Raw genomic sequence first — 10,998 nt, 5'->3', positions numbered from 1 at the left:
AGCCAGTGGCAAAAAAAGAGAACTATGATCGGGGTTAAGAAATGACTACCACAAAAAATGTGAAAAATCCTATATCGTTCACACTCCTACTATCTATCCTACGTGACGCAACTAATCAAAATTTTATGTACAGTATTCACAATATAGATAATCAATTAAATCTTCGTCATTCCATTTAATTTTGTTTTGATTTTATTGTCAACTTATGGTCTCTACGTCAAAATTAATATTATTTTGTATGTGAGATCCTAACCTCATTCTCAACCTCATTCTCTTCGTCTAGTTGGTGATTTTTGTCTATTATTTTTTTATTTGAAGTTATTACATTAAAATCTAAAGTTAAACGAAAATATTAGATAAACTGATATCAGTATCAATCAAAAGTTTTATTGCGCTAAACTATAATTAATTATTGATTAGCTTAAAATATATTATATTAATTCAGGTATTATTATATTTTGTTGTTATATACTTTTATATTAACTTATTCTTTTCTAATTATATTCTTATTCTTCTACTTTTATATTGACTTCTTCTTATATTAAATTTCTTTGATAAATAAGAAAGAAATCATATTTATATGTATATTATACATTATACTTAAATTTTTTGTAAATATTCATTTGTAGCACAATGGGTGAAAGAAAAGGAACAAATTTATATTATCCACCTGATTATGATCCACGCGTTGGTGGACTTAATAAATTTCTTGGAACACATGCACTACGTGAAAGGGCACGTAAACTTCACATGGGAATCCTTATTATTCGGTTTGAAATGCCATATAATATATGGTGTAATGGTTGTGGAAATCATATTGGTATGGGTGTACGATACAATGCAGAAAAGAAAAAGATTGGAATGTATTATAGTACTCCACTTTATCAATTTCGCATGAAATGTCATCTTTGCGATAATCATTTTGAAATTAAAACTGATCCCGCTGTAAGATATAATTATAATATATTTATTATTAATATTATTATTTTATATGTATATATGTCATTTTGCAAATGTATAGAAAAATTATATACTTTTCAGAATTTAGATTATGTGATTGTAAATGGTGCTCGGCGTCAAGAGAACCGATGGGATCCTAAAGAAAATGAGCAAATCGTACCAGAAACAAAAGAAGTTTCACATCGATTATATGATGATGCTATGTATAAATTAGAACATAAGGTTGAAGACAAAAAGGTAGCCAAATCACGGGATAAAGCATTGGAAAGTGCAATATCATTAAATGATGCAATATGGAAGGATGATTATAGTTCTAATTGTGCATTAAGATCAGCCTTTAGAGTACGTATGTTAAATAAATAAAAAACAATCAATTAATTCACCTTGTATAAATAAATACAAATTATCAATAAATATGCAATAATAACTATTTAATATATGTCATAGGCTAAAGAGAAAGAACTTAAAAAAAAACAAGGATCAAATCAATTATTATTGAATAAATACGGATTAAAAATGAATTTGGTAGAAGAACATGAAGATGATATTAAAGTAGCTAAATTACTTGCTCATAATACAAAAAAAGGTAAGTTTATAAAAAAATTAGACTTATTTTTATAAGTTTGTATAACAATATACTTAAAATTTCAATAATTGTAGAAACGCAACGTACAACACCTTTGAAGAAGTTAGTTTCTGTTGTACGTTCTAAAAACAAAACAAAGATTACATCGCAATCTTTAATAACAAAAAAGAAAATTAATTCAAATAAACAGATATTACCAAAGGTAAATACAGCATCTTCTTCAAAAAGCAGTACAAATATGTCCACCTCTTTAGTCAATTATGATGGTTCATCTACTGACACTGAAGCGTAATTTATACTGTAAAGTTTTTAATTGTAGCCAATGTAAATATGTAATTAATATTGATTGTAACATTTTTTGAAGCTTTATTATTTAATGCATTGTATTTGTATATAATATTTAAAATACAAATTTTTTTCTATAAATAATGGATTATATCTACGCCTTAACCATAAGGTATTCTATACTTTTAAGCGTTTCGTAAAAAGAAAATTTAATTTACATATACTAATTTACTACCGATAAGGGTTCTAATTTGCAATACAGTATAAGAAAATATAGTTTTTCCAAAGGAATTAATATAATAACACGTAATATACATTTTTTAATAAAAAAAATTAATAACAAGTCGTTTATTTTATATTACAAAAGCAAGTAAACAAAACAGTATTGAATATATTCATACAATCCTAGAGAAAAGAACAACTTTTAAAAGTATATTTTTTTATATTACTTTTTCTCATTTTTATAAATTGAACATATTGTAGATTTGTATATTAGACAAATTTGTTTTGTTCATTTCAAAGAACAATTTCTTGCAATGCTAATATTTTAAAATAAATTTATTATTTTTATCCTATAGTTTTAATAACAGGAATTTATTGTAATCAGGTCTTTCAATATTATAAAACTATATATAACAAAATTATTGACTCCGAATATGTTAACATATATACGTACATATGTATGTATTTATGTTAATGTATTCATTTGTACATACATGTATATATTTAAATATCAATAAATTGTTGCAATTCAATATTTTTTTCTGACAAAGATAATTTTTTCTTTACTACGTAGATCTTCTTATTAGAAAGACAAATAATATAACAATGATCCGGATATGTAATTGATATCTTTTCAAAACTTTCACCCGTGGGAAAAGCTTTTGGATCTATTTTATTAGTTAACATTACCAAGCCCACGATAACATTGGCAATTCTCTCGTCATTCTCTAGATCACCACCAGACTGTAATTTAATAAAAAAAATATTTTTATTTTTAAACAAATACATTAATCTATAATAATATCATTAGGATAAACAAATGTTGAAAAAAGTAATGCTTAATAACATATAAGTCTTGTAACAAACCACAAGTGGTACGAATACTAATAGTTATACTATTGTTTTGATAACAATACATATAAAGTATGAATTTCACACAAAAATTTGATAACCTAAAACGCTAAGTTGTGTGTGTGTACGCAAAATCGCGTGTTAATATATAAAATATTTAAGTATCAAAAGTAATGATTCAAATATTACCGATAATACTGCTCCATCCTCTGTTAACACTAAATATCCAATTTGATCTGGGATTCGTTCAATAGACAACATTTTTATTATTATTTCTTTTTTTTTCTAAACAATATCAGCACTAATACTTATACATATAACGGACTGATATATACTTCTATATTTTCAACGAGTTATTTATAATCATTTACAATAATTATTAATGTTTTTTCTTCTTTTATCGTGTGATAATAATACGTTCACATAACCTTAGTTTAAGACTCTTATAAAGATAAACAAACGAGAAGATTATTAAAACAGAGTGCACGGGTATAACAGCTGTTTCCAGTTGGTTTCAGTGACTGACCACGCGGTGGCGCTAGGTCAGCAGTTGCTGAGACATCTTATATATTCTAAAGTTAACGGAAATATATTCGAAATAAAATTTAGAAAATTGTTTACTAGAAATATTAAGACAAACAGTTTAAAAGTCTTCGAAAATATGGAAAATTAAAAATAATAATTTATTAATGTTGATTTAAATGATTATCGATAGAAAAGCCGATATTAATGTCGAACAAAGATTGGTATCATGTACTACTATCGATTTTATTGATACGAGAATCGATAGAAAAGTAATATCGATAGGTATCGATATTGGTCAAAAATTAACTAAACGTCAGTCTTCGTAAAAGTGGGGTAAGGAGGCGTATTGCTTTCGATTGACAATTGACAAGCTTTTCCTTCGATTCTTAAATAATTAGAATATTAGTAAAAGGTATCAAATTTGTCGTCTATTTTTAATGCATAATATATTGTATTTACAAATCCTAACACCACGTTTATTTATATAAAAATAATCTAAAATGTTATTCTCATAGATATAGATTTGTAACAAATTTGTCATTTTTTGTTTTATTTCTACCCACATCAAATAAATTTCATAACTTTGTTGCTGCAATTGAAGCTATCAATGTTCATGTACATGCATATATAAACTTAAAGGAAATTTCGATTTTATTCAAAGTTAGTAAGAAGACACCATAGGCCTTAAACATTGATCCAAGTATGGTTTGCTATATTGAGTCCTCATTTAATTTTCCACTATATAATATAAGGATCTTCTGATAAGTGTTTAATACCGATTTTTTTCCTTTTCTAAGGTACACCTTGTAAGAAGTACCTTTATCTGATATTTGATTATCAAGATGACAGACTCGAAATATTTTACAACAACAAAAAAAGGTGAAATATTTGAACTTAAATCAGAATTGAACAATGATAAGAAAGAAAAGAAAAAGGAAGCTGTTAAGAAGGTAAATGTCAGAATATTTGTATGACTTTTCATTTAATATTATTATAACTATTATTATTATTATTATTATTATTATTATTATTATTATTATTATTATTATTATTATTATTATTATTATTATTATTATTATTATTTATTATTTACTTCTTATGATAGGTTTAATTACTTTTATAATATGCTAATAACATTTAGTCGGAAAAATCTCTCTCTCTCTCTCTATATATATATATAAGAAATATTACATTACATTAATGCAATAAATTTGTATATAAGAATAATGTAATTTTTTTAGGTGATTGCATCCATGACAGTAGGCAAAGATGTATCTGCGCTATTTCCTGATGTTGTTAACTGTATGCAGACTGATAATTTGGAACTGAAGAAACTGGTTTATTTGTATCTCATGAATTATGCTAAGAGTCAACCAGATATGGCCATCATGGCTGTCAACACATTCGTTAAGGTAATGTAGCGTTAGAAACTCATTTGATTTAATAAATTTTTAAATGCACCTTCATCCTTCAAATAACTTATCGACACTTGGATGATGTTGAGAGTCTCTGTCTGCAAAGAGGCAAGCTGAAAATGTTTTTTCTTTTCTTTTTTTTTTTTTCTACTAAAAGACAGTTCTCTTAATGGGAACAAAAAAAAACCTATAATTCCTTTTGCAGCCTGCCTCATACTATGTACAGACTGTGCTTTGCAAATTACACCAGTTTGTACAGAGCTGTCTGCGTTATGGGACGGAATGTACTTCTCCTTTCGTATTTTCTGAATTGCTTATTTTTCAAAGGGCACGAGCCTGGAGTTTGGCTGATATATAATGATATTAAAAATATTCCTAAAAGGATTAATCATTACAGTTACATATTATTAGAATGTATTATTAATTTTATTCCATATCACCAAATTCCAGTATCTATTTTCGATAAAGCATAAATATAAATATAGCAGGAATGTTTCTATTGATAATTATGATATTTAGCAAAAATTTATTCATCAAATGGTTTTAAAGGATCTGGATTAATGTTAGTTTCTTTACAACACTAATGCACCAAATACAATTTGTCATATCTTTTCCAAAATAAAGCATGGAATTTTCTCATATTCACACAATATAACTTTGCAATTAAACAGCTTGTAGCATATCGTGTAATTGTGTCACAGCTGTATATTTGCAATAAAAATCTAATTGGCCTTAAATTAAACTGCCATCTAATATAATATTAATGGTAGAAATATGGATTCTCTTTTATAATGCCTATATAATGTGAACAGCATGATTCATCCAATTCTTTAAATGTCATTTTATATGTATTATTGCATTATAAATTGATGCCTGATACAGCGAATAGAGATCTGCTAATTGCACGAAAATTATTACACTCCTTTCGGGATATATATACATGTCGTTAATAAATGTAATCAATGTTGAAAATAACATTTTATATGACATAGTTAATATGGAATATTTATGTATATCCTTTAATGTTCAACAGATTCTTAATAATTCTTCTTTAAGTATTCTTTCTCGCGCATGAATACATGAATTAATGTGAATATTTCTTATATATGTATATATATTTATATATGCATATATACATACATATATATGTATACATATATATATTTTGATATTTCAACTCGAAATATAAAAACAATTTGTACAGTAAAGCGTAATAAATATATCTCGTGCTCTTTAAAAAATGATCAGTTCTGTGTTATATTACATTATTACATGGTTCATAAGTATAATAATTTAACTATTAATAAAAATGGTGACGGTGACCAATTTGACCTTTTTCGTTCTGACACGCAAAAGGAGCTAGCGACATCTCCGATGACAAAGGTACCATACCAATTTCTACTTTGTTTAAATTCATGGACTGAGATAGATAGCCACTGCTGTGACTAGACTTGAATCCCTGGCTTGCCCGATTTTTGCGCAGGACTGTGAAGATCCAAATCCACTGATTCGAGCATTAGCGGTTCGTACAATGGGGTGCATACGTGTTGACAAGATCACTGAATACCTTTGCGAGCCATTAAGGAAATGTCTGAAGGACGAGGATCCATATGTTCGTAAAACGGCCGCAGTATGCGTTGCCAAGCTTTACGACATTAATGCTGCTTTAGTTGAAGATCAAGGATTTTTGGATCAATTAAAAGATCTTCTATCCGATAGCAATCCTATGGTATGTGTAAATCCATACCAATTTAGAAAAAAAGATAATATAATTATTAATATTGTTCTTTTAATTTTCATATATATTTCTATCATTCCTTTTATTTGTCAATAGGTTGTTGCTAATGCAGTAGCTGCATTGTCAGAAATTAATGAAGCTAGTCCTAGCGGACAACCTTTAGTTGAAATGAATGCTCAAACTATTAACAAACTTCTAACAGCTCTTAACGAATGTACAGAATGGGGTCAAGTTTTTATATTAGATTCACTCGCTAATTATTCGCCAAAAGATGATCGTGAAGCTCAAAGTATTTGCGAACGTATTACTCCACGTTTGGCGCATGCAAATGCTGCAGTCGTTCTATCTGCCGTTAAGGTAGATTCTTTTATACATTTTCTAAGATAAAAATAATTATTAAATTTTATTTTTCATATCAAATTAATGGTTAATATTACATTTAAAAACTCAGGTCCTTATGAAATTGATGGAAATGCTCCAATCAGAATCTGATTTTGTTGGTACTCTTACAAAAAAATTGGCTCCGCCTCTTGTAACGTTGCTCAGTTCCGAACCTGAAGTTCAATATGTTGCACTAAGAAATATAAATCTTATTGTACAAAAAAGACCAGATATATTGAAACACGAAATGAAAGTTTTCTTTGTCAAATATAATGATCCAATTTATGTTAAACTTGAAAAATTGGATATTATGATACGTTTAGCATCGCAAGCCAATATTGCCCAGGTTTTATCCGAATTAAAAGAATATGCTACAGAAGTTGATGTAGATTTTGTTAGGAAAGCTGTTAGAGCCATTGGACGTTGCGCTATAAAAGTTGAACCTTCTGCAGAGCGATGCGTTTCTACGTTACTAGACCTAATTCAAACAAAAGTATGCATCTTATTATTACATAATATCATAACTTTGTAATAGTTGTTGCAATATATTATGTTTTTTATTTTCATTAGGTTAATTATGTTGTTCAAGAAGCCATTGTCGTTATTAAAGATATCTTCCGTAAATATCCGAATAAATATGAAAGTATAATTTCAACACTTTGCGAAAATTTGGATACTCTTGATGAACCAGAAGCACGTGCTTCTATGATTTGGATAATTGGAGAATATGCGGAACGTATTGATAACGCAGACGAATTGTTAGAAAGTTTTCTAGAAGGTTTTCACGATGAAAATACACAAGTGCAATTACAACTGTTAACAGCCATTGTTAAATTATTTTTAAAAAGACCTACTGACACTCAAGAATTAGTACAACAAGTACTAAGTTTAGCAACACAAGATTCAGATAATCCAGATTTAAGAGATCGTGGATTTATATATTGGCGATTGCTCAGCACTGATCCAGCAGCAGCTAAAGAAGTTGTACTAGCTGAGAAACCTCTTATTTCAGAAGAAACAGATTTATTGGAACCAACATTATTAGATGAATTGATCTGTCATATTTCTAGTTTAGCATCAGTATATCACAAACCACCAACCGCGTTTGTGGAAGGTAGAGCAGCTGGAGCTAGGAAATCCTTACCTGCTAGAAGTAATTCAAATGAGGATTCAAGTCAACGTACTGCTACTACTTCTCAACCTCATGCTCAAGTTATACTTGCGCAAGACTCATTGATAGGCGATCTTCTCAGTATGGACATTGGTGAGTAGATTAATTTTCAAGTAATTGTGCGTAACAATACTATTGCCTGCTTAGAATTATAAGCCATTTGAATACTTTTTTTTAAGGTGGACCAACTATAGTACCTCCAGCACCAGCTGCGCAATCAGGATTAGGTTTAGATCTTTTAGGAGGTGGTTTAGATGGAATTTTAGGTAGTAATGATGGAGCGGCAAATACTACAGCACCGGTTGTTTCCCAGAGTACAACAGGATTATTGGGTGACATTTTCGGTTTCAATCAAGGACCTACATCTTATGTACCAACTAAAGTTAATTGGTTGCCTGCAGAAAAGGGTAAAGGTTTTGATATCTGGGGTACATTTTCAAGAAAGTAAGTATTACACAGTATACATAATCAAACATATTATGATACTAGTATTTTATTTAAATTTTATTTAAAATAGAAATGGTCAGATCAGCATGGATATGACATTTACAAATAAAGCAATGCAACCTATGGGAGGATTTGCCATTCAACTTAATAAAAATAGTTTTGGTTTGACACCAGCAGCGCCGTTACAAGTACCTAGTCCTTTAAGTCCAGGAGCTACTATTGAAACCAATGTAATTTTATCCACGGCAGGAGCAGTGCAACGCATGGAACCTTTAAATAATTTACAAGTTGCCATAAAGAATAATATTGATGTATTCTACTTTGCATGCTTAGTCCCTATGAACGTATATTTTACTGAAGACGGACAACTAGACAAAAGAGTATTCCTTTCAACTTGGAAAGATATTCCTGCCCAAAATGAGGTTATTTCTATTAGCTTGATAGAATAATTTTTTTATTTCCACAATTTTTGTCTTTCAATTAATAAGATTGGTTCCATTGTTAGGTTCAGTATACATTAAGCGGAATAATGCTGACTGCTGATCAAGTGGTACAAAAGATGCAACAAAACAATGTCTTCACTATTGCCAAGAGAAACGTTGAAGGACAGGATATGCTTTATCAATCATTAAAATTAACTAATAATGTGTGGGTATTAAATGAATTGAAAATACAGCCTGGCAATCCTGATGTTACGGTACAATATTACTTAATTCTACATTGTTACATGTTAACTCTTTGCACTATAATAACGTGTGAAACATTTGATATTCTTTACATAATTATTGTTAACTCTTAACAAATCTTACAATCCAAACATTAAGATACACGAAATATAACTTCAATTTTAGTATATATATATATGCAGCTTTATATGTTAAAACATAGTGCAACGAGTTAACAGTAAATATAAGTTTTAATTTTAATTAAGTAAATTTCATATTTTATTTTATATTTTAGTTATCGCTCAAGTCTCGGTCCGTCGAAGTCGCGTCTGGAGTATTTCAAGCATATAATGCAATATTGCATTCTTAAAGATTTAAGTAATCGTGTTAAGATTAACACTGCAGAAAAGTATAATTAAAATGTTACCGAATACTTGTTAAGCAATTTATGAAAATGACATGGAACATGTAATGCATACAATATTCGATTATGATGTAAATTAATGTTTAATTGTTAAATAAGCTATTATAATTATATTATTAATATTATCTTGACATAAATTAAAAATAAAATGAAAAAAAGGAATTTAACCATGTAATTAATATATAATATTCTATGTAGTCTATTAAGTAATTATTTGCATATTACAAAAATGTTTTACAATTAATGAATGCGAGACAAATACTATGAAATAAATGGATGTATGAATAAATACACATATATGCACGCAGCATACATTGTGGTAAAAATATATATACTCATTACAGTATAATCGTATTTATTTATTGAATGTAAAGAATAATATTCATGTCACATAGCATTAACATTGAACCTTTCTTCTAAAGGAGCAACCTTCTGTCAATCGTGCTTTGCCACCAGTTGGTGTGCATAGAATAGTACGACATCCATCGCATTCCACAGGTTTTTGTGCATGTGAAAAAATAGTTTTGATTGCATAGCATCCAGGACACTTAACATCCATAAAATAACTATTAGGTTTCTGCACGAGTCTCTTCAACTTGTGCTTCCTTTTCTCCTCAATGGGACTTGGGTGCAGAAGATCACGAGCTAATGGCATTCTGAAATAAAAATATTTAATGTAATCTTCAAGTTTGGAAATTCATGATGCAAAAATACCGTATACATTTAAACAGATTAGATTAAATTATTCTTTTAATAAGACATCTTAAAACAAATTGTCCAACAAATTATATATGTTGCTCAAGATTGGTTAACATTAAAAAAACATTAATTTAATTTCAAAAACATAATACTATTCACATAATTTCGATATTTGTATTATAAAATCGTAATATTAATAGATATATTGAAATAACTTTTTTCAACATAATTATAACGAATTGATAAAATATGCAGCATTGAATGCTACAAACACTGTTCGATCATTTCTACGTATGTAAGAAATATTTCTGTTCTAACACATTTTTATGAATTTTTATAATAGTGTAGAGGTTCTATGTTTTAAACAATATATTTACTTACTTTTTTAGGTAGTATTTCACTTTACATTAAATAATTACAATCTGAACCACGTGTTCTTACAGCGAAGTTAAGATCTAAAAGGACGAATACCCATCCTATGAACATAAAGTTTCTAGAGTGGCGCCACTATAGTTACTCGTCAAGAGTAGCATATACTGTATAAATTTTCTTGTCCAAATTACATTACTAAGTTCAGATAAAAATTGGACATGTTTTGTTTGACGAATTATAAAATCATGAATTATGG

General features: G+C 28.4%; 4 protein-coding genes across 11 annotated transcripts; 2 read left to right on the top strand and 2 right to left on the bottom strand.

The window, feature by feature from the left end:
- The first annotated feature begins 13 nt into the window (after positions 1-13).
- Positions 14-1,844, top strand: LOC107073847 (coiled-coil domain-containing protein 130 homolog). 3 transcript variants are annotated; one of them, XM_015334611.2, is made up of 5 exons: positions 14-127; positions 630-945; positions 1,042-1,302; positions 1,408-1,546; positions 1,621-1,844. In XM_015334611.2, exons 1-5 carry the CDS (start codon positions 42-44, stop codon positions 1,836-1,838), a joined length of 1,020 nt encoding a protein of 339 aa, XP_015190097.2. In that variant the 5' UTR covers positions 14-41; the 3' UTR covers positions 1,839-1,844. The 3 variants fall into 3 exon arrangements, with proteins under 3 accessions (XP_015190097.2, XP_015190099.1, XP_015190098.1); XM_015334613.2 differs by lacking the exon at positions 14-127 and adding an exon at positions 135-286; XM_015334612.2 differs by lacking the exon at positions 14-127 and adding an exon at positions 137-445.
- Positions 1,845-1,888: 44 nt separating this feature from the next.
- Lamtor4 (Late endosomal/lysosomal adaptor, MAPK and MTOR activator 4) lies at positions 1,889-3,419 on the bottom strand. Its single transcript, XM_015334604.2, has 2 exons — positions 3,095-3,419; positions 1,889-2,797 (listed from the first exon to the last, which is right to left on the bottom strand). Exons 1-2 carry the CDS (start codon positions 3,164-3,166, stop codon positions 2,558-2,560), a joined length of 312 nt encoding a protein of 103 aa, XP_015190090.1. The 5' UTR covers positions 3,167-3,419; the 3' UTR covers positions 1,889-2,557.
- A 272-nt stretch (positions 3,420-3,691) lies between these two features.
- AP-1-2beta (adaptor protein complex 1/2, beta subunit) lies at positions 3,692-9,833 on the top strand. Of its 6 annotated transcripts, none has more exons than XM_089171402.1 (13): positions 3,692-3,842; positions 4,032-4,130; positions 4,228-4,380; positions 4,672-4,842; positions 6,202-6,228; positions 6,329-6,574; positions 6,680-6,940; positions 7,035-7,457; positions 7,535-8,228; positions 8,315-8,579; positions 8,653-9,004; positions 9,094-9,279; positions 9,543-9,833. In XM_089171402.1, the coding sequence occupies exons 3-13, from the start codon at positions 4,273-4,275 to the stop codon at positions 9,615-9,617; spliced, it is 2,808 nt and encodes a 935-aa protein (XP_089027528.1). In that variant the 5' UTR covers positions 3,692-3,842; positions 4,032-4,130; positions 4,228-4,272; the 3' UTR covers positions 9,618-9,833. The 6 variants fall into 6 exon arrangements, with proteins under 6 accessions (XP_089027528.1, XP_015190085.1, XP_089027529.1 ...); XM_015334599.2 differs by having other exon boundaries at positions 9,088-9,279; XM_089171400.1 differs by having other exon boundaries at positions 3,714-3,842; positions 3,946-4,130; positions 9,088-9,279.
- Positions 9,834-10,009: 176 nt separating this feature from the next.
- Positions 10,010-10,901, bottom strand: LOC107073844 (small ribosomal subunit protein eS27). Its single transcript, XM_015334605.2, has 2 exons — positions 10,752-10,901; positions 10,010-10,327 (listed from the first exon to the last, which is right to left on the bottom strand). Exon 2 carries the CDS (start codon positions 10,324-10,326, stop codon positions 10,069-10,071), a length of 258 nt encoding a protein of 85 aa, XP_015190091.1. The 5' UTR covers position 10,327; positions 10,752-10,901; the 3' UTR covers positions 10,010-10,068.
- Between the last annotated feature and the right edge of the window lie 97 nt (positions 10,902-10,998).

Source organism: Polistes dominula, unplaced genomic scaffold (genome assembly GCF_049000335.1).
Source record: "Polistes dominula isolate Pdom_NZ unplaced genomic scaffold, Pdom_raw_medaka contig_31, whole genome shotgun sequence".
Lineage (NCBI taxonomy): Eukaryota > Metazoa > Arthropoda > Insecta > Hymenoptera > Vespidae > Polistes > Polistes dominula.
This window is presented reverse-complemented; position numbering and strand designations above follow the sequence as displayed.

Bases quoted from the DNA above. Each gene is read 5' to 3' on its own strand.
- AP-1-2beta (XM_015334599.2), top strand. From the start codon at position 4,273: ATGACAGACTCGAAATATTTTACAACAACAAAAAAAGGTGAAATATTT. The intron at 4,843-6,201 runs GTAATGTAGCGT...GACACGCAAAAG, and splicing joins CTGTCAACACATTCGTTAAG to GAGCTAGCGACATCTCCGAT. The intron at 7,458-7,534 runs GTATGCATCTTA...TATTTTCATTAG, and splicing joins TAGACCTAATTCAAACAAAA to GTTAATTATGTTGTTCAAGA.
- LOC107073844 (XM_015334605.2), bottom strand. From the start codon at position 10,326: ATGCCATTAGCTCGTGATCTTCTGCACCCAAGTCCCATTGAGGAGAAA.
- Lamtor4 (XM_015334604.2), bottom strand. From the start codon at position 3,166: ATGTTGTCTATTGAACGAATCCCAGATCAAATTGGATATTTAGTGTTA. The intron at 2,798-3,094 runs GTAATATTTGAA...ATTAAATTACAG, and splicing joins AGGATGGAGCAGTATTATCG to TCTGGTGGTGATCTAGAGAA.
- LOC107073847 (XM_015334611.2), top strand. From the start codon at position 42: ATGACTACCACAAAAAATGTGAAAAATCCTATATCGTTCACACTCCTA. The intron at 128-629 runs GTACAGTATTCA...ATTCATTTGTAG, and splicing joins GCAACTAATCAAAATTTTAT to CACAATGGGTGAAAGAAAAG. The intron at 946-1,041 runs GTAAGATATAAT...TATACTTTTCAG, and splicing joins AAATTAAAACTGATCCCGCT to AATTTAGATTATGTGATTGT.